This window comes from Argentina silus (assembly GCF_951799395.1).
Source record: "Argentina silus genome assembly, chromosome: 15".
NCBI classification, from domain to species: Eukaryota; Metazoa; Chordata; class Actinopteri; order Argentiniformes; family Argentinidae; genus Argentina; species Argentina silus.
Window position 1 is genome coordinate 15,342,795 of NC_139669.1, and position 23,444 is coordinate 15,366,238.

Genomic DNA, 23,444 nt, shown 5'->3' on the forward strand with positions numbered 1-23,444 from the left:
CTGTCAATGTCTTACGGTATCAGATGATAAATAGGAAAATGGCTGATTTCATTCTGATTCGAACTTCCTTTCTCGGGAAAAACCACGAGGCGCATTACAACATTTTGTCACTTGCGCAAGATGAAGTAGTCGTACTCGTTAACTCCTGTAGAGCACTTGTCGTTAACTCGTGTAGAGCACTTGACCTCGCTGCAAGTGGGATTACGTTGGCTGTGTTGCAAAATGCGTTCTTGCACTCTATCTAGAGCATCTACCAAGTACGGTACACGCCCTAGATAGTGTGCAAGAACGCATTTTGGAACACAGCCCTTGTTATCAGGCCAGTGGTCGACACTCGGGCCATAACGAAACTTCTATTACCGCAATGGAACCGCTAACATGCGAGCGACGTTGCAAGTGACCCAACAAACACATGGGGCTTTACAGGGCTAACCCCAAACCAACTGCTTGTTTGGTTATTGTCTCCCCATAGGGCACTATGAGTTGGTCTCTGTCCATTCATGTGGTACAAGCTTTTTCTCCGACAACACTGGAACAATTTTTATGAAACTTGGGTGAATGATGGGTCGTGCCATACAGATGGGACATTTATGAAATTACACTGATTGGCCCAATTTTGACAAAACTACAACAAGGTGGCGGCTTCTTCAGTGGAAAATTAGGATGTCTTCCACTACAGTTTCTGAAATAAATATACACTCTTTTTGTATGAAACAAACAGTCTCTAAATGTGTTTTGCCCTCTCTTGCTAGCAAGCTACTCTGTCACTAGCATATAAATGCCTAAGAAGTTCGTTTTAGCATAATCACTAATGCTACTAGCTACCTTGCCAGCTAAAGCACTGCATCAGGTAGCCTAGCAACAACAGTCACGTCTTTTTCCACTCCGCTTTGAAGCTTTTTTTTGTAAGCAAAAGCTCCTTCGGTGGACACAGCCCAGTGTCAACAGTCTGTTATACAAGTCTGTTATGCAGCATAATGTAATACCGAAACCAGAGTTGTGCAACCTTGGTTTATAGTCAGTCGGATTTGTAACCAAATAATTTGCCTGTGCAAATATTTTGTCCTATCTATCTATTTGGGAATAGAGAAATCAAGGCAAAGCTGTAAGAAGCAAGACTGATGAAAGTATTGGCTGTGCAAATATTGTCACAAGCTTTTTCTCTGACACCACTGGGACAATTTGTATGACATTTCGGTGAATGATGGGTCTTGCAATACAGATGGGACACTTACGAAATTACACTGATTGGCCCTATTTTAACGAAACTACGTTGCAATAAAGATTGTTTAGGAGTTTGGAGGTGACGTTTGTTTTCTGTTTAGTCACAGAAGGTGATCACACCAAGAGAAAAGTCCTCCCTGTGCGTGTGCGCAACGGGGACACAACACTGTAAAACAGACAACCAGAGTGTCATAGTAAAACGTTTATGAATAAACGTCTTGCTTCATTCACAGGCTTTTCCATCACCCTCCATTTATAGAGGGGCGCTACATTATTCATGAGGAACAACATGTTTACTGTACACTTGTTTCCTTTTCACCTTGTCCTTGTGTGACAATCATAAAGCAACGATAGAATATTCTGCGGAATAACATTAGGATGTTATGGGCTTTTTACACACTTGAATAGATAACCAATATGATACTGTTACTCAGCAGCCTTTTCCCAAGTTAACATGTTTGGCTGTATAGGCAAGGCTCAATATTTACCTGCATCTAAGCTGCATAATGAAGACAACTGTGTGTGCCAATTGTGACCACTAGAGGCCAGCAGTGACACATTGAAAGACGCCTAACCTGGTCATTGTCTTTCCCTCAGTAGTGTCTATATCAAGAAATTAAACACCCCTTTGACTTTTTAGTCAATGCATGCTTTGTTATCTTAGGGACTGTGATAAAGCCTAAAACATATTGTGCTGAGGTAATTTAATGAGCCATGCAGATGATTATCACAACATCATATATAACAAACAGTTTCGGTATGTTCCAAATGTGGCCTTGTGAGCTAACCTCTGTCCTTTGCAGACTCGGGAGGATTTTCCTGTCCCACTCTGCCAGCAAGGGCATAGTCAGTCATTCCGCTCTCGCATGCATCTCTGGCATCCATAAAAAACATTCCAGCCCTTTATAACATCCACCTGACTCAACGCACTGCAACCCACCTGCGCAGTGCATGGATGTTGTGGTATATATTGTTGTGTATACATTGGCTGAAATGTAACATGTTCATAGTGTGCATTTGGTACAACAACCTCTCCCATCAATCAAAAGAAGACCACATGGTCAACAAGCATGTAAATTACAATCTTTATTTTTTATCTGCTTTTTAATGTAGGTTATTACTGATTGTACTTTATCATCATTTGTAAATAAGGGAAAACAATAAGCATTCACAAATACATTTAGAGATACATACATATATACATATAAATATATATGTATGTATATGTAAAACACAGCTCCACATATAGAGGCAACTTGCCACTAACCCCCTGGGCCAGAAAACAAACATGCGTGGGATGGTACAGGGCTATGAACAGGGACAGTGTACATCCTTAATAGCCTGTGTGCTTCACACGATTTTTACCACTTGCACAATGCCAAATAATCTAGTCAAAAAGCCCTTGAGAAATAACAATTGATCAATTGAACTTTTTTTCTTTTTAATTATATAATCTTAAATCCAAATATACATCCATCATTGTCTCTGTTGACAATCTCATTTAGTGCCCCAACCAACCAAACATTTATGCTGATAAAAGTGGTAAAAATGCTGTTTTAGCAGACAGAAAACTGAGTTGTGGTACTCTCATAGCAGACCTAGTCAAGTGACAAGAGTTCCATGGGAAGATCTGCCATATAGAATACAGCAGACCAAGCCCCATTAATAGATTAAACATTAATCAGCCATAAACTCAGAAAACGCACAAACTGGGTGAACAAGGCCCACATTCCACTGATACAGGCCTCAACGCTAATTTATTGCTTTGTCTTTCATGGCACAAATAGAAACAATACACATTTTTGCCATGCAAGCTAACTACTGAGTCTAGCTTATTCAAAACAAAACACAGCATATTCTTAGCCAATACAGAGATACTACACTGTATAGATGTATTAGTGAGAGGATACAAAAAAGATTATATAAAATAATGGTAATAAAAAAGAACACATTCGCAGGTTGAAGATCTCAAAGTGATACGAGGGGCCAAACGCGTTGTTTGAAATAATTTAACAATTCTGACATTCATCCTTCAGTTATAAGTAGTAGTGCTTAAAAAACAAGGAACAAATTGACAAATAAAACAAGGGCTGCATTCTCAGAATGCTGTGCAAATAACATCTCTGACCTCCTCCAATGTCCACCCATACACCCCCACCCAACTCAACTCAGTTACATGACTGTTCTCTGCCCAAGAGGGACGGAGGCCAAACTGCTGCTTCAGCAATAACATCCTTCAGGCAAGACCAAGGCTGCTTTCAGATTCTCTACTATTCTCCTGACAAGTGCAATCTTACACTCGGGATTTTAAAGAAATAGACTGGTGTGAGGAATATGATAGAATCTCTTTCCAGTCATGCTAGCACCAAGCCAATCATTTTAAATGCACCGAATGGGGAAGAGCACAAGTGCACACTTCTAGGTGGCGGGTAGAGAATCGGAACACGACCTAGATCACAATTCCAGGTGGGGCTAAACGTCTCCCATTCCATATCCTGAGACTGCAGATCCTCACAGTACTGTTGAGGGTGTCATCATGATCCCAACCATTTACCAACTACCAATTCCACACTCAAAACGTGTGTAGGCCCACCAACCTCATCATTTGAATCAAGGATATCAAGGGTTACTGTGTTTTATTGCCAAATGGAAAAGCTTAGGTCAGCTGCACTCTCAGTTCCTGCTTGCTTTGGCTTTTAGTGCAGGGTGCTAACGATGCACATTGATGTGAGGCTACCTCATGACGGACTGCTGGCTTGGGTCAAAAGGTCAGGGAGGTTCACTAAGGAGTGCCGTGCAGCTCTCAGGAGGCATGACGCCAGCAGTCCCTTCAACTATGTGTCACTCTGACACTGCTAATGGAACATGCCAATATTGATGTTGACATTGGGGTTGCTTGTGACCCTCAGGATGCATGAGCTTTGCCCTCTAGAAACAGCTGGGGGCAAGGGTCATAGTGCTGTTGTTTCTGCCTGAGGTAAAGCCTTCTTAGAGACCTGTAGGGGACAGACCACTCAGGACTTGACTCGTCTGACTCAGTATGGCCTGGGCCAATATGGGTCATATTCCATTGAGATGAATAGACACCAACAACCAACACCTACTGAGAGACATCGCAGCACCAGAGAAAAACAAACATGGCAAACAGCAGTAGTCTCACATCTTTTTGCAACTCTTCGGTGAAGGAATATAGCTACTTTACAGTGGGGTCCGTAATAACGAAGATGACGTTAAAATATATTTTTTTATAGGACCACAAACTGTAGACGTGGCAACACATTCATAAATAGTCACCTGATCATGTCCTTGCTTGATGAACCTCCCTTCTGAGTTCGTTCTTCTTAAAAACAGAAACCTTAGCCAGGGTCACCTGCTTTTTTTAACAGTGATATGGGACGCATGTGAAGTATTTTAGCCTGCGTTCACATTCCCCAGTGACTAAAAGGGGATTAAGACCGTTTGTCATCTTAACCCGTGCAGGGCTATGGACCTCTGGACTGACAGGCAGCCAATGGGATATTTATAGTTGTCCTCAAGTAACCTGCTGTCAGCTTGACCACAGGCCACACAACACTGAGGGTTAAATACTTCCTGTGAGGCAGTAGGGCTGTTAGCTGTTCAACACACCTACCTGTGACACAGTGCACCTGGAAGGCGGAGGGGGGGGGGGGTATGTCTGTCTGTCTGTCTGTCTGCCTGCCAGCCATACTGCAGTGGTCACTGACTGATAGGCAAACACTGTGTTGGAGTCCACCAGGAACGGTCCGCTGTGCCCCAGCTTGTCATGTTGTATTTCGTATAACACTGATGTAGGTGGAATAGCCTCCCCCTCTAATCAGAACCTCAACACCTCACACAAAGCTCCAATCTGCAACTGAACTTAAACGGGTATAGAAAAAAAGAACAGGAAATATGTACATATGTATATGCTGAAGTCAAGCTGTCCAGCCTTATTGCAGAAAATAAGGAGACAAAAGGTAGCAGAAGGTAGCAGAACCCTGTGATCAACCTGCTAGTTCCCTGCCCAGCTAGTGTGCAAACTCCTTCGTTGATGACTGATGATCCAAAAAGAAAAAAAACTCAAAAGAGAAAAGAATAGCACAACTAGTCCCAACTGATCAACTCGTTCAATTTCCATAGTGGCAAATGTGTAACAGAACAATTGGGAATACTATAACATGCTAATACAGTGAGTTTCTTTTAAACGCAAGAATTAAACTCTCCATTCAAGAAAAATTACATACTGTGACATACAAACATTTATGTGTACATATTGATTTACAAGAATACATACACATATTACTTTTTTTTTTTCTTTTTTTTTCTCTCCTCAGACAGCACACAAAGCATCCCAGTGTTGAAAGGATGAAAATGTAGTTCTTTAAAGTGAATCCACTTGAGTCTGAATGTCTGAACTCGGATGACCAGTCTCCTCGCTCTGAGGGACGGAGAGTTTCACATTGTTACGCCCAAACAAGGGTGTGACTAACGAGCTACAAAAAGCCAGCTCCTGTCCTGCTCTCCATTAGGATTTCTCAGTATGAGAAACCTCCGTACGTGAAGATTAATGCAACAAAACAAAACTGCTGAATCTCAGAGGAAAGGAGGCTTCCACTGTTCAGGACAGACTAGCAGAAAGAAGGTGTATTGAAGTCTTGACTGGTGGGTTGAAAACTATGTAAACACCTCTGGGTGGGCGGGGGTGGGGATGAGGGTGGGGATGAGGGTGAGTGGGAGGGTAGGGGTTAGGGTTAGAAATGAGCTGGGAGGTGTGGTTGAGAGAGGTGCAGCAGAGGCTGAGATCATTCAGGGGTGATGGGGGGGGGGGATGGTTGATAAGGGACAGGTGGATGGGGATAGGGGAAAGGGCCATGTAGGGGTGACATATGGCCCATGGTGAGGGGGCGGGTGGCCCTCAGTGTTAGACAGATGGATGGAGGGAGGGAAGCAAGGCGGCCTTTCTAGATGGACTTGGAGGAGTCCTGCTTGCTGATGAGCACCTCCAGGAGACGCAGCTTGGCTTTGATCCGTTTGTACTCTTTGTACTCGTCCATCATGGGGAGACGGTCCTCCTTTAGGACGGTCCTATGGAGGAGGGAGACAGACAAACCAGGTCTAAGGTGCAAATCCGGACATGAGTCCATCATTTACTGCGTCCGAAGGGTGTGATGTGTATGCCAACAGAGAGAGATAATAGGGCTAGAGTAATTAGGTAAGATGGACCAGACACTAATCTGACAACTCACTAATCACCCCAACTTCTTCCGCTGACATCAAGACTACAACAGATGCAGGAGCTAAAGCAGCTTCAGTGTGTGTGTGTGTGTGCGCATAGTGGTGTGTGTGCGCGAGAGTGCTACTCGGACCTACCTGCCGTTCTGCTGGTAGAACTCATCCTCAAACTCACGGATGGTCTTCCTAAGCTTCTTCTTCTCTGCCCTGGCCTTCCACAGCTGCTCCAGGAGCTCGGGCCTGTAGGATAGAGGAGGTGTCATCATCACATTTCGCCTTTAAACATTCACACAGCACAGCACTACACTACACGTTGGCTAAGATCCAATTCTCCACCCTTCTCCCCCAAGTGTGCACTTGTTCACTCACCCTCATGCATTTGAAAGCATTGGACAGGCTTAAGCATGGTTGAACCAACCGAGATTTAACCATACATGTTGGGTCAGTTTTGGGGAAGAACTTCACCCCAGAATCATCGGAGCTCCCTAGCAGTATGTTGTGAGCTGTGGGGCAGGAAGTTGGCGCCCAAGGCCGTGTGTTGGTGTGAGGGCAGGTCAAGTTGTGGCCACCGGGCACTATTGAGACCAGATTAGAGGGAGCCTTGCTGAGGCATGGCACCCTGAACCTGCCCTGGGCTTAGTGCTGGCCGCTCCACAGGGAGCTTGTTTACGCCCTAAAGAGATTAACTCCTTATCCAGCTTGTGCATCTAATGCCAGCGACACTAATAGATATCAACCTTGTTCCATGTGCTTTTTATAGATGTCGTAAGCTGCTGATTTACCGCCATGGCTTTTAAAGGCGATTTATACTTTCCGCTGAGGTGCTGCTGAAATGGTGCAATTGCGGACGTCCGCAGAGACTGGGACAGTCATGAGAGTGTGTGTGAGGTGTGCAGTGTGTGCTTACATGGACGAGGCGTTAGAGCTGGAAAGGCGCAGATCCAGGGCCAGTTTTCCAGAGCTCTCCTCCATCTTGGGCCTGAGCAGGCCGTCTCCCTCTCTGTCTCTTTGGGGCTGCCCCGCCGGGTCCAGAGCCATGATGACCTCCGACCCAGAACTCTGCACCTCTTCTCCGCTGGTGTCCTCCTCCCCAGCCTCGCCGCTGCCCTCCTCCACTACCTCCTCCTCCTCTTCCTCCTTGATCTCGTCACAGAAGTGGGCCGTCTCGCCCTCGATGATGGGTTGCAGCATCTGGTTGCGTCTCTTGCTGGATGGTGAGGTCTGGGGGACAGAAGGGAGGTGTCGTAAACAGGGCACAGTGTCACACCCCAGTACATACTCTCCCACAGTACTCAATATGTCTCATCTACACAAGGCACTTTAACTTGGCTGTGGCCTTTTGACTGGTAACAACAAGTCGCTCTACCACATCAGTAGTGAAAGGAGACGTAGCAGAGTGGACATACTATGATGGGAGTGATGCTGACACGGGTGAGCATCTGTTTGACCAAGCGGTAGCGGTCGTACAGCGGTTTGACCACAAGCCTCTCCTCTCTGGTCACCTGTGAGGGAGAGACAACAGGCGGTTAGGCCAGGGCTGGGATGTGGGGGGGGAGCTGATGGCGAGGACAATTTGGGGGTGCAGGGCAGAGTGGGTGGTGGGCTTACAGGCCGGCCGTGCAGTCCCTCATAGTGCAGTAGGTTCTTCTGAAGCACGGTCTTCTCACAGGACAGCTGCTCCTTGGTCATTTTCTGCAGGGAGAAAAAAAACAAAAGGAAGCTCCTTTATCCATACATAATAACCATAAAAATGTTTTAAAAGAAAAAAAGAAAACAGACATCATAAAGCGTTAAGAGCCATTTATGAATGGATCTGTGATAGAGGAAAGAGCTTGGTCTGGAAAGCTATAGCTTTCTGAGCATCTCTACAGTGTTATACTAAAACAGTCTCTCACCTTGATGTCCTCTGGCCAGCCGTCCTCCTCTCTCTTGCCCTTGACGCGGCGCTGGATGTGCTCCAGGGTCTCCTCCCGGGTGGGCCGGTGGCCCCTGGCCTCCCCCGCGGCCTCGTGGGCCACCTGCTCCAGCGTGGAACCAAAGCTCTTGGGCAGGGTGTTGCTGCGCGGCCGCAACTGTGGGGTCAGCTCGCTCTCCTTGTGTTTGGCATCTGAGGTGAGAGAGGGGGGATGCAGAGGGATAGAGAGGGGGGGGGGGGAGAGGGAGGGAGAGGGAGAGACGTGAGGGCAGCTCAGTCACTGAGGGATTCAATGCTGACAGTGGGCATGCAGGAGCCTGACGGAGCTGTCATAGGCAGCTGCCGTGAGTCCCCGCGTCTGCCATTGACGTCTAAAAGGTGAGCGGACAGTCCTGACAACCAAGATGCACAGACGCCAAACACACAAGCCATAACCACTACAGTAGTCTGAAGCCACAGGAGCATATGGATGACCAGCAAATGAGACCAGTCTGGACCGAGGGAAATTTGCAATGTCATAAAGGACTATGTTCTCCAGGATGATGGGAGTGGAGCGTACAACGTTTATACACGCTCTGGCTTTAGAAACACCCACATTTCACCACACTGACACCAACAGAGACATGCTGCCAAACCCCTGACACTGTGGGATGTGCTTCTGTGTGACCAGTGGAGCTCATCAAACAAGAGAGTGAGAGTCAGAGAGAGAAAGAGTGAGAGTGAGAGAGAGAGAGAGGAAAAAGAAAGAGAGGGAGGAGGCAGAGAGAGAGAGAGAGAGAGAGAGAGAGAGAGAGAGAGAGAGTCTACCTTCAGTCAAACGCAACAAGTTGTTTTGATCTACTTACTGCTGTTAAAAGTGTACTTACTGAGGTGGGGCACTTGTCTAGAGGCAGTGAGGGGGCGTGCAAGTGTAAAATGGGGTGTGTTCGGTGCGGAGGAGGAGGAGGAGGAGGGGTGGTGGCGTCTGTATGACTGAAGCACCGCCTGGTGCCTCAGGGAGCCTTTGGGAAAGAGATGGTGTCTTCCTGCCGATGGGGAGGACATCCGGATTTAAATTTTAAAGAAGAGAGAGAAACTTATTCGGCACTGCGTCTCCAATCGGGGAGCGTCAAATGGAATGGATATAGAGATGGGTGGGTGGGGGGGTGTCACAATGGACCAACACAGTGAGGGCCACATGTGAGAGCCACGGGTGTGTATGTAACACGCATGCAGTTATGGAGACAACTCTCTGCCACAAGCGGGCAGGCGGGGTCGAGGCAGGGCAGGACCAGGCTGCCCGCAGAGGAACAGGATGGCACATAGAAGTTTCCCCCCCCCCCCCCCTCACCCCTTCCCTTCTCCCCAAGCGAACTCTCATTAACTCCCTTAACATTCCCATGCAAGCAACAGTGAGCGGTCTTACCTTTTATCTGTTTGCGTATTTTGGTGATGTCCGTCATCCACTTGAGGACCTTTGGGTTAGCTGCCTTGTCTCCATGAGATGGCTGGGAGAGAGGGAGAACGGCGATGGTGAGGAGGGCAGGGTATCCTGACACAATCTGTAATTCTTGAAGCCGTTTTTTTTTTTTTTTTTTAAACAGAATAAATGTAAGATGTATTACACCTATTGATTCTTGAAGAATATTACACGTATCTATGAATTTGAAAGTGGTAACATTTCGGAAACCTTTCCTTCAGCTCTGTGGCAGGGCTGACGTTATGTTGTTTTTCGATTTACAGATTGTGGCTTTAATTGCTATTCCTCATGCAGAAGTACGCTTACCTGGTAGTTGCGCTCTTTCTCAAACTGCTCCTCGAATTGTTTGATCTTCTTCTTGAGGTTCTGGAGTTTTTTGGTGAGCTGATGGGAGACGGAGTCGCTCCTCACGCTCTCTTTGGAACTAAAGGAGGCGCGACGAGGCCTGCGTACACACAGACAGTGGCGGGTGAGAGGCTGAATGTCAAAGTGCCTCCAAACACCTCCTCTGAGTTCAACAAGGGAATTAACAGAACATTGGAGAGTGTGTGCGTGTAGATATATGTATGTATGTTTGCACGCGTTTGTTTTTCTGTGTGTGGGTGTTTGTGTGCGCGCGTTTCCTGTGAGGGGGACCGGAGGAGCGTCTCACCTCCCACAGGACAGGGCTTTGGTGGGGGAGGTGGCATCGGGGTCTTGCTGCAGGAAACGCTGGCTGTGGCCAAAGTCCAGGAAGCGGCGGGCCATGAGTGGATGAGTGTCGTCCTCCAGGGGCAGAGGGACCATGCGGCCTGCAAGAGGGGACAGCTGAGCCTCGCCATCACTCTCGTCCTGCCACGACTTGAAGGCCGGAACTGGATCTGGGCCACAGAAAGGTGAATCCGGTTTTAACATGTTCATTTGACACACACACACACACACACACACGAATGGGGGGGGTGGACAACCCAAACAAACATTCAAATGGGACAGTTACCTTCCCAATGGCTATCTGGGAAGATGCGGCTGAGATGGAGGTGGTGGGTACTGTGGCCTCTGGCAGGGTGGCAAGGGTACTCCCTGGTCTCAGTGTTGGCATTCAGGTCACACTCACACGCACCAGGCGCCTGTGTGGGGGGGGGGGGGGGGGGGAGACAGAGAGACAGAGAGAGGGGTCAGGGGGATAGAGAGAGAGAGGGGTCAGATACTGTACAATGTGTCTTTTGCAGGGGAGGCGGGTAGAGGCAGAAATCAGTTCCTCTTGTGAAAGAGAGAGAGGGCAGATTGTTCCGGTGACACTTACACAGGTGATCAGGTCGGCCTGGTCCATCTTCTCGCAGGCTTGATTTTCTTGCCTGTAACATGACGTGGAGAGGACATAATGGTCAGTTTGACATGCTGAGGGGCATGGCTAACCTCATTTCCGATGCTAATGGGGATTTTTAACCCTGGCTATATTTGCCATGGCTATTGATTAGAGTAGTGTGGCCGTCATTGATCCCCCCCAAGGGCGTGAAACGATGTTTGTGGTTCTACGCGTGTGAACAGTGACAGTGTGTAGTGTACGCCTGCTTTATGTAAAGCGCTTTTAAAGAACAACGTCTGCTCATATCAACACGTTTTTTCTTTTCAAACCCATGTTAGGTGAGCGCTTGTTTTATACATAATACAAAAACAAACAACCCCACAAAGCCCTCAAGTCCAGATTAGCATATGGGCTGATTAGCTTGTTTCATTGAACGCTAGCCACCACCACCCTTCTCTAGGCAGGAAATAAACTAGACTGTAAATCCTTCGCGTTTAAGCCTCGGGATTAATTGTGGTGTTTAGCAATACTGCTAATGCTTCAAAAGCTAACCTGGCTGTGTTGATATTGTTCTCGGCGTCTACGAGGGCCTCGGCATCCAGGTCCATTCCAGAACTTTCCTCCATGGCGGTGCATTGAGAGTCTGAATCCTGGACCTCCTGACACACACAGACAAATATGAGTACAACCTATTTTATTTAACAGAACAGACACATTCAGGTACGTTCATTAGGAGCAACAGGACCTGCCGAAAACAAATCAAAATCTAGTTGTCGTCAGTATTTCCATTGAACCCATGTTTTACCGGGTAAGCTGAATAAAAACACATATTTTACAGCAATGACACAATTTTAGATGTATACACAGTGCTGTAACTCTTCTCCACTGAAGTTATGTTGATGAGTCCCTTGAACATGGCCTCCTCAGGGGAGATGTAGCCCTGGGGGTGGAGTGGGGTGTTTGTGGTCTGCAGTTGTTGCTGTCATTCTTTGGTGTGAGATTTTTAAAAGAGGCTGACCCGGTTCAGGGGCCCATAAGTGGGCAGAGGGGCCGTGGTGCTCAGACAGGTGTCTGTACGGTAGAAAGAGGCCCACCACCTGCTAATTCTTTCTGGGCTAACACCCTTGGTGTTAGGCCACTCTAGCCAGGAGATCGGCGGAAGAAACGAGGTCTACAGTCGGCTATTGTTTATATGAAGTGCTTTGTGACAAACCTGTTTATCAAATAATTTGTGTTAAATACATTTGCACCACCAGCCTTTCCCAACAAGTCATTTTACAATAATTCGTATAGCATGGAATAGAGCGTTATCTAAACTCCTATCTATCTATCTCCACTGTGATGCTGATGATGTCACCTAGTGCTTGGCCGTGCCCAGTGAGAACAGAACACAGTCTGTCTATCTGACAAGCCTCCCCTTGTCTCACACCAGCAACGAGGCTCTCTGGGAGAATGACATCTTTGTTATAGCCGAAACAAAGGCCCTGCTGATAGCAACAAGCATCAACCTTGTAAATGAAGTGATAGCAGAATGTTTACCATACTGGTTCCAAACTCTCTCAAAAGTTGCTGATGGCCTGAGCTCGTGGTGGTGTTTGTGTGTGTGTGTGTGTGTTTGTTTGCCTGTGCTTGCGCACGTGTACGTGTGTGTGTGTGTGTTTCACTGAGTGACTGGACTGACCTGCTGGCCGTCTGGGCTGTGCTCCGAGTTCTGGTCTGTCTCTGGACCCGATCCTGGGGGGGGACTGCTGACTCTGCCCTCCTCGCTTTCACAGGGGCCTTCCTCTCCATGGCCCCCTCCACTGGCCACTGTTACGGGCCTCTCACTGGGGCCAGCCCTGTGGGAGCCAAACATGTCATTAGACACACAGCAGCACAACTGTCAACATCTTTGGAAACATGAACCTTGTCACTGGCATCCAGCTTAGACCGGGATGTACATTGCAGTTAACAAGTACAATATGGCAGCGGGAATGACTTGTGTGTGAAGGTGTATGTATACATCAGTGTCTGCCAGTGTAAACATATTTGCTTGTGGTTGCGCGTTTATGTATACGTGCTCACCCTTGGCTCTCATAGCTGCTGATCTCTTGGTCGATGGAGCTCTTGAGGTCAAAGAAGTGCTGTTCCACAGCGGCGCGGATGGTCCTCTCTATAATGCTGCGCAAACACAAGACAAGCACGTATCAAGTACATGTTTCCATCTACAAAGGGAAATGAACAGCTGAGCTATAACCTATTTGCTGCACTGTGGTGTGTTTAATAAGGTCAAGCCAAGAACGCTCATGATAAAAGGGAACGTCCCTGGTCTCTGGAGTCCTCAGATATAATCCACTATCTGAAGCCCTGCTCATTTCGCTGTGCTGAAGGCCTATGTATATATTGGCTTTGTTAAAAAAAAAGGGGCTTAGATTCAGCATCATCCACTGTCCATCTAAGTTAGTGGACACACACAGGAGGCATGAGGGGGCAGTGGTTGGCAGCCCTGGAAAGCACAGTCACGGGCCGGAATCGTCTCCTTCACCGCTGTGTGGATCAGTCGAGCCCCCTGGGTGCATCAGCCCCTCCCACCCCCGACGTGCCCAAGTAGGCCACCAGCAGCTGTCAGGGCTCCCGCTGTGCCAAGCCCAGCAACAAATCATTATCCATTTCAGAGAGGACACTTTGTTTGCCATCACTGTGTCTTAAATGCATCACCACAGCGGAGAGGCCTTCTTACAGAGCCTAGAACTGAGGGCAACATTAGTTCAGCTAGAAACTTGTATATGTGTGTGTGTGTGTATATATATATATATATATATATATATATATATATATATATATAAAATATTACATATAATATATAGTATTATATATTTATTATAGCTAGGAATTAGCCACTAGCAAATGCGTTGCTCCCTAGCTACTAGCTAATGCTTTACTCACCCTGTAGCTAAGCTAACTATCTGCTAATGCAGAACTGTCTTTTCTCTGACGAATCAGACATGGAATATCATGTGATGCATTACAGACCTTTGTCGCAAATTATTTTACAATCAAGGGTTGATTGTTCATAATATAACGTGAACATATTTCTTCTCATTGGATCACACAGTCCTTAGTAACAGGCTAAAACACTTAACAGCTTTTGATCATGGGTGTAGGGAGGTGTGCCCCAATCTGTCCAATCAGCTAACTTCTAGACAATATTTCTGTCTATTTAGGGGGCCCACCTAGCTCAATAGCACCTCCAGAGGCAATGTGTGGACCGTTTGATCTCACATTTGATGGTATACATGATGACAGAAAAGGTCATTTGGGGAATAACAGAACTAAATGAAGTCAACTGGGACTTTGCAATGCAAGTTTTGAATAAAAAAAAAAAAATGTCTGAAGGAAAACTGGGGTTAAAAAATGGCAAGGGATGAGAAGTACTTACTCGGCAGATCCTGGGAGAATGCTGATGGGGGAGATGTGGGAACTGAAAGAGAGGAAAAGGAGGGCAATGTTAGGACAATGAGTTCAGACACCTCATCCTTATCCCCCCTTCTATATCTTGGAACTTCCCTTTTCCGAGCGGTGAGCGTGTCTGTGTGTGTTCCAGTGGAAACTCTGGGGCAGTGAAGTGCGTGACCCAGTAGGTCATGGCCTCGGTTCACCTGCCTCCTAATCTGGGTCTGTTACACAACTCTGCAGACGGAGGGATCAAGGGAGGACAAACGCCTCTCCAGAGAGCACTGCATGAGAGCACGCATGCACATCCTTATGTCAATTCATTCTCGCATCGCAATTTCCACTCCCAGGCACAACAAGAGGTTGAGCGGAGGGGCAGGCAAACTCAGGCCTATTTACGCTTTCTGTACATTGTGTCCTGTCCCTCCCTGTGGCACAGCCAAAGAAAAAACAGCATGCCACTGATCCGGGAAAATGTCAGCATGCCACTGATCCGGGAAAATGTCAAAAGGGACATCGCGCTCATCAGCACCGGGGGTGGGATGGGTGGGGGGCGCTTAGGAAGAAGGAGCCGGGTTGATTCAGCAGTCTGCCCTGGCTCATAAACAAAGTGAGGTATGCCAGGAATCTGCGCTTACATAACACCCTGGCCTACTAGTTATCTCACTGCTGTTAACGCCCGTGTCAGGTTCGGCCCTGCCCGTAGAGGGGCAACATGGAACCCCAGGGGAGAAAACAGGTGTTCTGAAGGTTGATCTTGACATGGTGAGGGTAACCTCCTCACACAAACAAACAAACACTAAGAAATACGAAGTTCAACAACAGAAGTAGGGTATTCTTGTCCTCTGTTTGATGCCGCCAGCTCCATCCATCAGTGCATGGTGAGGAGGGTCCATTCTGTTGACAGTACCACACACCTGAGAGTTGGCTACCGAGAGACAGCTACAGTAACACTACACTTCAAAGTCAATAAACGGCAACGGTTTCAGGGCTTCAAAGTGCAACCTGCAACAGGGCATAACCAACCGGACACTGACAAGAGGGGATTCTCAGTCAGATCAGCCCCATAATGGAGGGAGGTCCACCACCAGTATGTGGTGTCACAGCCGAGGCCCCAACAGGACCTCCACATGCCAGTAGGATTCAGAGTGCTCTTTGATGGAGAGCTGTTATCTAAATCACTTCGGCCGACACCTCCAAAAGAGACTCCCTCTCTAATCAAATCCACTTTAATTAATCAACCATCGATATGCTCCCGCACCTGGCCTCCTGTCCTCCCATCCCCCCTCTCCCTGTTCAGTCATCAGTCAGCACTCACACGTTGTGTCCTTGAAGAGCTGTGTGTAGGACTGAGATGGAGCAGGACAAAGGAGGCATCAAACAGGCCAGGCGCCCACGCACATCACTAATTCCCACAGTTAAACACACAACACTTCAGGCCTCATGAAACATTCATGTCACGAAACGAGACATGAATCACACAGCACAGTCCATTGCCGGCAGTTGGACTTTGGCATGTGAATGGTCAGAATGGACAAACAGAGAGAGTAAGTATTGGTCTATTGATTTCTTATTACATAACCACTATTCAATATCATGGAACCTCCTGTGGTCTCGTTTTTTTTGGACTCAGCATCGGTCTGCAAGTTGAACCTTTTCTCCCGTCTTTAGAAACAATGAGAATCACTGTCAGACGTGCCCACACACAGGCCGGAGCATTGGGAGATCTGTAACCGTATCTCTCCCTTTCAAACAGAGTCTGGAGAACCCTTACTTCTGAATACAATAAGACTTCCCATCTCGCACATTTGCCGGGGCTATGGAGAAATCGGCTTGTGTACGGCTCTATAAAACCGGAAACGGGAGTCAAAGAATAAAAAGCTTTACCAGCTTTAACCTTTACCAGCTTTACCAGCTTTAACCTCACAATTGACTAACCTAATGAGGTGAAATAACTGCACCAGCTCTGCCAAAGTGATTTGTGGAAGGACTGCATGTAATCTACCACAGTTCTTTGACACAGTGAAGTACGCAGACATGCTACCAGCCCTCAGGGAAAAGGGTGTAAGTGAAGGGGTCAGTTGGTGTTCTTCACCCAAAGCAGGGGTGTTGCGCAACTAAGCCCTTCAAGAAGCCGAATGGGGTTCGGAAAGGGGTGCTCGACAGCACCCCAAGTTACATTCTAAGGACCCATCTGTGACACAGACAATAAGAGTGTAATATGGTAAACCTTAGTACAATTGCTTTTGCGGTTGTCATGGCAGCTCCTGGGGTAATCTGGTGCGTCATTGTAAGATCACTGGAGGCACAGCTCCAGCAGGATCAAGAACAAGGAACTTCAACTCCACAGTTTAGCTTCATGATTGGTAGTCAGCTGACTTTCAGCTCTCATATGTGCATCGACAGACGACGCATACAACAACACAGTCATACACATTCAGACAGACAGACATACCGTAAATACACACAGTCACAAAAGGTCACAGTCACACACACTTCTATTAGTATAAGTGGCGTCGCAGCAGCAGGACAGATGATTCACTCCAGTTGCAGTTCTCAGCACTGCGGCTTTACTGGGCTGGCAGAGCTCGGAGCAGCAGTGCTGCCAAACATTACATCGTTTCAGCAGGTACTTCGGAAAAAAACATCTAACACACACACACACACACACACACACACACACACACACACACACACACACACACACACACACACACTGTCATTAGCATCGTCTTACAGCTATATGATACACTATACAAGTATTAAAAAGTGTGTGAGGGCTGGATACCCTCCTGTGAGAGCTGTGGTGCATAACATTCAGACGTCAATCGTCCACCTCCTCTGATGTAACGTAACATAACCTAGCTAGCAATTCAGGCATAAAGGTTACACATACCTGAGCCTGGACTCAAGGGCTATATTAAGCGATCAAAAACTCCTGTACGACACCATTGCGGATAATTAAAAAATGACATTTGTCTATGCAGATACACTGTCCCCCATCTTACCCTTCCAAAAACCTCACTTTACCTGTGCAGCAGAATTTCACACGCCATTTTCCTCTGTCGGACGGTTGCTTGGTTAGTCGAGCTTGTTTGTTTTTGTTGGGTGCCCGCCGGTTATCCGGATTGAGCGCTGTCCGGCGATAAAGTCTGTATGAACAGGTCAAGCAAACCCAGGCTGCTGAGGTACATATTGTGGAGTCCTGTTTCAGCTGGCTGAATGGCTGTGTGGGGCTCACCGCTCTCTGCACAGAAGTGCTGCAGTAAACAATCCAGACCCCTGCTCAAATACAGGGCTGCCTGACGCAATCGAGCAACCAGCCCTGACGGCCAATCACCTTGCCCAAGGGGGGCAGGTCTCCTTCACGTCGCCCCCTCAACGCTGCCGATGACTCAAAAGCCCCCCCCCAAAACACATACACGCACACCACAGTCATTTATATAACCTGCGCATCAACCCCAGGTTCATTTAGCCAGCAGATCCCACCCAATCATACTTGCTATACTTGTCTCATTTATAACTCTGTCTGAATCTGAAGTCGATACATGGAGACGGTGGCCACACCCAGGCACTATGAGTCACAGTCCTTCTGTAGCTAGTCGTCATATCTATGTTTGTTTCCAGGAAACGAGGAACACAAACACACAAATCAGATACATCCCGAGGTCACAAGCCTGTCCTAACTGACGATGATGGATCGGGAGAGTTCAATTTGTTCTGATAATGCGTATTTGGGTCTGCTAGCCGGAGAGGGTCAGGTTTGTTAACCCATTGCAAGCTCTACATGTTCAAGTTTCCTAAAAATGAATTCTAAATAGTTGGGAGAAAAAGCCTCGAAGAACTGCGAAGGAAAGTATGACACAAAGGCTGTACCAGTACAGTGGGTAAGAACTGATAACACATGCCATGTAATCTAGGTTGACTAGAATATCATATTCCAAGCCATATCGTGCTCTAGCCTTGACATAATCAGGTGAGATAAAGACAGATGGGCAGAAGACGTAACCATGCATGGAGTGGAGCATGTAAACATGACACTATAGAAGAGGAGGTGACATGAGTTATTGGCCAATAAAAAGGAGGCAAAGAGATGCCAATTCCAGGATGGGGTGTGTGCACGAGAAGACACAACACCTAACCCTAATCCTTCTGACACTACTGAGCTGAACCGAGCCAAGTTGAACAGGGCTGGCCTTGTCATGCATCAACATAGTTGCTGGTCAGGACAATGTGAAAAGAAACTATCTGAGCTAGCACAATGCGGTTTGGGTCAGCACCAAAAAGTAAGAGGATAATAGTGAAGATAAACTTGTTTTGGTGTTCCTCGGCAGGAGCAGGTGGCCACCCTTGTAAACACGTGTCCTTTAGGAAGTGTTAGTGTTATGAAAGAGACATACTGTGTTCTGTTGACACTTAGGAGCTGTAGGTTTCTGGGGCATGCGGTGGTCTGAGAGCGCTCCTAAATAATGTCCACAGACTCGTCAGGCCTGGAGGACTGCAGATCCCTGACTGCAGATTTGCGCAAAGAATAGGCGTAATGGTGTGTCCTGGCTGGGGATTGGTCGAGGGGCTATTGGTCCTCTGAAACTCACTGGGTTCACTAGGGAAGCAGCACCATGAAGGTAGCCTGGCACATATGAGGAAGATGTGGACCTCATTGATCTATGTACCTTAGAAAATGTTGATATCGCCCAACCCTAGCCGAAGAGTTTCCATCAAAATGTGAAAAATCCCCAGTCATTTTCTCCAGAAGGTTTGCGTAACATAACACATTTTTCTTTTTACCAAGTAACTAGCCTTTGGTTCTGGTGGCCATAAGCCATTTGTCAATCATTTAGTTTCTAAATTTGAACTTTCAAAGTAATAGCTAACTTAGAAACTAAACAATTGAGAAACTGTCCAGAACAAAACACTAGTTAACCAGAAAAGAAAACTAAGAAACTGTAAGCCCTATATGTTACACAGAGTTAAACATTAGCTCTTCAAAACATCCTTTATGGAAAAAAGTGAACTGGGAGTAAGAATAATGAACTACATTTTGACAGCATGATTCTGCACCCTATTGATATTGAGATAATCTATTGTGATATTGATATGTGCTGATATCGTAAGACCTAGGTAGAGGGAGGAGGAGGAGAGGTCTGTGACCCAGCAACCTCACTCAGACAGTCACCATGGCGCTAACAGCTGTTCACACATTCCTCGGTCCCTGACCTTGGCCAACAACATGTCTCAAGAACACCATTCCTCATCACCAGCATTTATTTCTGTGCCCCATGAAAAATACTTTCCATGGGGGGGGAAAAGGGATATATGACAGGGCTTATATTTAGACTTTATGTGAGCCATCCAAGTCAAATTCTGCCAGGGCACAATAGGGGCAGGCTTAATGGCTGTCAGCTTCTGCACAAACAAGTCAGCTAACCTCGGCCGTTTCTCCCTCCCACCAAACCTGACATGACCTTTTCCGGTTAACATTATTTCATTCATATAAGCAAAAGGCTCTGTCGGATCTATGAAAGAAAACAGCTCTGAGGAACCGGTAGTAAATACTCTAACAAAAACGTGAAAACAAGAGACAAATTAGACTTTGAATCGACATTACAAAAATAATAATACCACAGACGTTTATTCAAAGGCATATGTCAAAGGAAAATGTCACACAAGCATATAAGAAATACCCTGGTGGTTGCCTTTTAATCTCCATTAATTGAAAAGCTTGCCACACTTCCACCCTTCCATCAACATTGATTAGGGCATTTAATGTGGACTGTGTGCCTGGGCCACAATTCTGCAGCAGCTGCCATCTACAGTCTTTCCTTGTCCCCCAGAATGCTTTCATGTCCAGCCCACCATTTAAATCTCCCAGGATAAGCACATACAATCAACCCCCCATTTGGCAACATGATTTAGGGACCAGAGGTAGGCACAAGGAGGACTGCAATGTCAGTGTGAGTACACACTGCAATGGGAAAACATAACCTCCATGGGAAAGCAATAGCCCTGCATCACCTGAACTGAGACAGTGTCAAAATGGGTCAACCCCCCCCCCCCCCCCCTCGAAGAAATTGACCCACTTCCGCCCGACCCAATGTGGAATAGTAACAAATAATGGCCTGCACCAATCCTAAAACCACATATCAAGAAACACTGTGCAAAATATTAAATTAGAGAGACATTATCCAAATCACTATTTATTGTCACTCTGCGACGTTATTGTCACTCTGTTTTTGCAGAGCCACATAACATAAGCCATAAGCAATGCACATGACTGCTATTTTCATCATCTCTGAATAGTCTGTAGCTCACCGACGTTCTCCCATGACTCTTCTGAACCTGTTGTTTTCATCGGAACACCTTGGTTTCGGGTTTCCTGCGCATCACAGCGCGCAGCGTTTCCTGCGCATCGCAATTAACAAATAGCCTACTGGGGATGTGTGTATGACTCAAGCCTTTCTAGCCTGGTAGACTTTTTCCCCTGCCTTTGTGCATGTGCCTCTGTTTGTGTGGATTAGGGATTACTGTTTATAATCACCTTAAACACAGGGCAAGTGGGCCAAGCACCGCCACCCAACGCAGAGGGATAGGAGACGAGGCTGGTCTGCATAGCTTTAAAGCCCTGTTTATGTCTAGCCTACACATCAAGCAGAGCCAACAGGTCAAGTCACATTCATTCCTGGGCAGAAGAGTTGCATAGCTGAGCACAGCGGGTTCATAATCTGTGAGATGTTGGTGACTTGAGTATTTTAGTATCTTTTATTTGTTGTATTTGTTTACTTTACACAAGCCTCTATATACATGTTGCCCTCCAAAAGAATTGAGGAGTTACCACAGGACTGTTCGCCAGTAACAGGAATTAACAAGCCTGTTCTTCCAGACAGCCTGACATTTAGCTGCCAGTTGGCCCTGTTGGGGCTCTCAAAAGCACCTGGCATTCAGTTTGGATCAAAGTGGGTACACTGCCCTGATTCATGTTAAGCTCAGGTTAAGCTCCTGGTAAAGACTTCCAACAGGGGATTTCCTTCAGTGTTGACCTCTAGTCTTTGAGAGGAGATGCTCTGGCCTGCTAAGGGTTGTGGAGATCAGCAGGAGCACAGTGGCTAGACAGTATGACAGTAGTGCAGCTCAGTCCTGACAGCTCTGGGGTTGACTGGATTCAGCAAATATCATTATTATGACACTGTACACTGATCTGTACCAGGGTTGGGCAGCAACACAATATTACTACATATTTGGATATTTGGAGCACATTGTGTTATTGTTCTCTTACAGACAATAGTCTGTAAAAGTGCTTAGAACTGCAGATATGTGCATAACTACAAGTGCAGCTGTACTTGCAGGGCAAAGCACATCTAGTGGTCAATACATTTCTTTCTTTGTTTCACCAGACTATTTACAACACCAGCCATACATTCTATGCGCTGCAGTTCATTTATGGGAGCTGACCTAGTCAAAAGACACTGTGAGGTCTTCATTGCTTCCCCCAGTGCTGAAAAACATAGGCTAGCTGTTGTAGAGCTGTCAGCGGGTCAGGAATGCGACATGCATATGGAGGAATGTCCCCAAAGCAAGTGTGTGTCTACGTCTACATATGGGGGAATGTCCCCAAAGCAAGCACATGTCTGAGTACTAAATTATCTCCCCATGCTCATGACCAGCTTGATTTCCACAGTCTGAAACCTGAGAGAAGTGGATGGGTGGGGCCAGGGAGAGGGAGATTGTGGGGGACTCTTACCTTGAAGAGGGGGACTCCTGGGTGTGTTGGGGGGAGCCAGAGGGAAGGGCGTCGCTGTCCTGGGGCAGCTCATCACACGCCTCCAATTTCTCATCATCCAGGAGCTCAGTGATCTGTCAGGAGGAAGAGGATAGGGGGACATTTTAAAAGGGGGCACTCCAGCAGCCACCATCTTATCAGTAGAGGTGTATGTGTAAGTAAGCAGGAATCTAACAATCTTCAGACAGTCACAAATCACACACATCCCAAAGGTGCTCTATTGGATTGAGATCTGGTAACTGTGGAGGCCATTGGAGTACAGTGAACTCATTGTCATGTTCAAGAAACCAGTTTGAGATGATGTGTGAGCTTTGTGACATGACGCGTTATCCTGTTGGAAGTAGCCATCAGAAGATGGGTACACTGTGGTCATAAAGGGATGGACATGGTCAGCAACAATACTCAGGTAGGCTGTGGCGTTTAAACAATGCTCAATTGGTACTAAGAGGCCCAAAGCGTGCCAAGAAAATATCCCCCACACCATTAGATATTTGCGTTAACGAGCAGTTGAACAGGTGTACCTAATAAAGTGGCTGGTGAGTGTGTGTGTGTGTGTGTGTATATATATATATATATATATATATATATATATATATATTATTAATTAAACTGTTGCAGCACACAATCTGCACGTTATGACAAGAGGAGTAAAACAAGGGTTTCAACGGTGTAGTCATTCCATATCACAGCGTGGATCATACCAGACCGGTATAACTAAACTAAACTGTATACCGCCCAGCCCTACCACTATTAACACACAACCAGAAGGCTGTTGTAGACGGCACCAGCCTTGATTTCAATGTGTATAACTATTTACAGTTGAATGAGCCTGGCAGACATCCTGAAGAAGTCGCACCGTCACCATGTAAATTCCTTTGTGATTGTAATGTGTCTGAAGAAATCACACCCGCCATTCCTTTGCGATAGTGATTTATCTTACAATGTGTCCTTTGTTGAGAATGACAGTGAAGGAGAGGGACAGCGAGATATTCTTTGAGTTTTGGGTTAGGTCCGTCACGGGCACCATTCTCCCGTGTTGTCCTTGACGCACGTTAACGTATGGTTAAAACTTAGTCATATGTTGCTTTAAAATTGTTCCTATGTGCATTAATGTGATGTT

At 46.6% G+C, this 23,444-nt stretch overlaps 1 protein-coding gene across 3 annotated transcripts in view; it reads right to left on the minus strand.

Moving 5' to 3' along the window:
* Window positions 1-2,307: 2,307 nt before the first annotated feature.
* fam13b (family with sequence similarity 13 member B) overlaps window positions 2,308-23,444 on the minus strand; it is a 32,336-nt gene continuing 11,199 nt past the window's right edge. For 2 of the 3 annotated variants that reach the window (XM_083685737.1, XM_083685738.1), the window contains 17 exons: window positions 22,286-22,398; window positions 14,534-14,575; window positions 13,180-13,275; window positions 12,797-12,953; window positions 11,668-11,774; window positions 11,113-11,164; window positions 10,807-10,936; window positions 10,483-10,690; window positions 10,137-10,275; window positions 9,777-9,858; window positions 9,238-9,396; window positions 8,352-8,563; window positions 8,065-8,148; window positions 7,863-7,958; window positions 7,364-7,677; window positions 6,595-6,696; window positions 2,308-6,309 (listed from right to left, as the gene is read on the minus strand). In XM_083685737.1, coding sequence (XP_083541863.1) covers window positions 6,186-6,309; window positions 6,595-6,696; window positions 7,364-7,677; window positions 7,863-7,958; window positions 8,065-8,148; window positions 8,352-8,563; window positions 9,238-9,396; window positions 9,777-9,858; window positions 10,137-10,275; window positions 10,483-10,690; window positions 10,807-10,936; window positions 11,113-11,164; window positions 11,668-11,774; window positions 12,797-12,953; window positions 13,180-13,275; window positions 14,534-14,575; window positions 22,286-22,398 — 2,217 coding nt within the window. In that variant the 3' untranslated portion in view covers window positions 2,308-6,185. The remainder of the gene's footprint in view (window positions 6,310-6,594; window positions 6,697-7,363; window positions 7,678-7,862; window positions 7,959-8,064; window positions 8,149-8,351; window positions 8,564-9,237; window positions 9,397-9,776; window positions 9,859-10,136; window positions 10,276-10,482; window positions 10,691-10,806; window positions 10,937-11,112; window positions 11,165-11,667; window positions 11,775-12,796; window positions 12,954-13,179; window positions 13,276-14,533; window positions 14,576-22,285; window positions 22,399-23,444) is intronic. The other variant, XM_083685739.1, reaches the window with a different exon arrangement.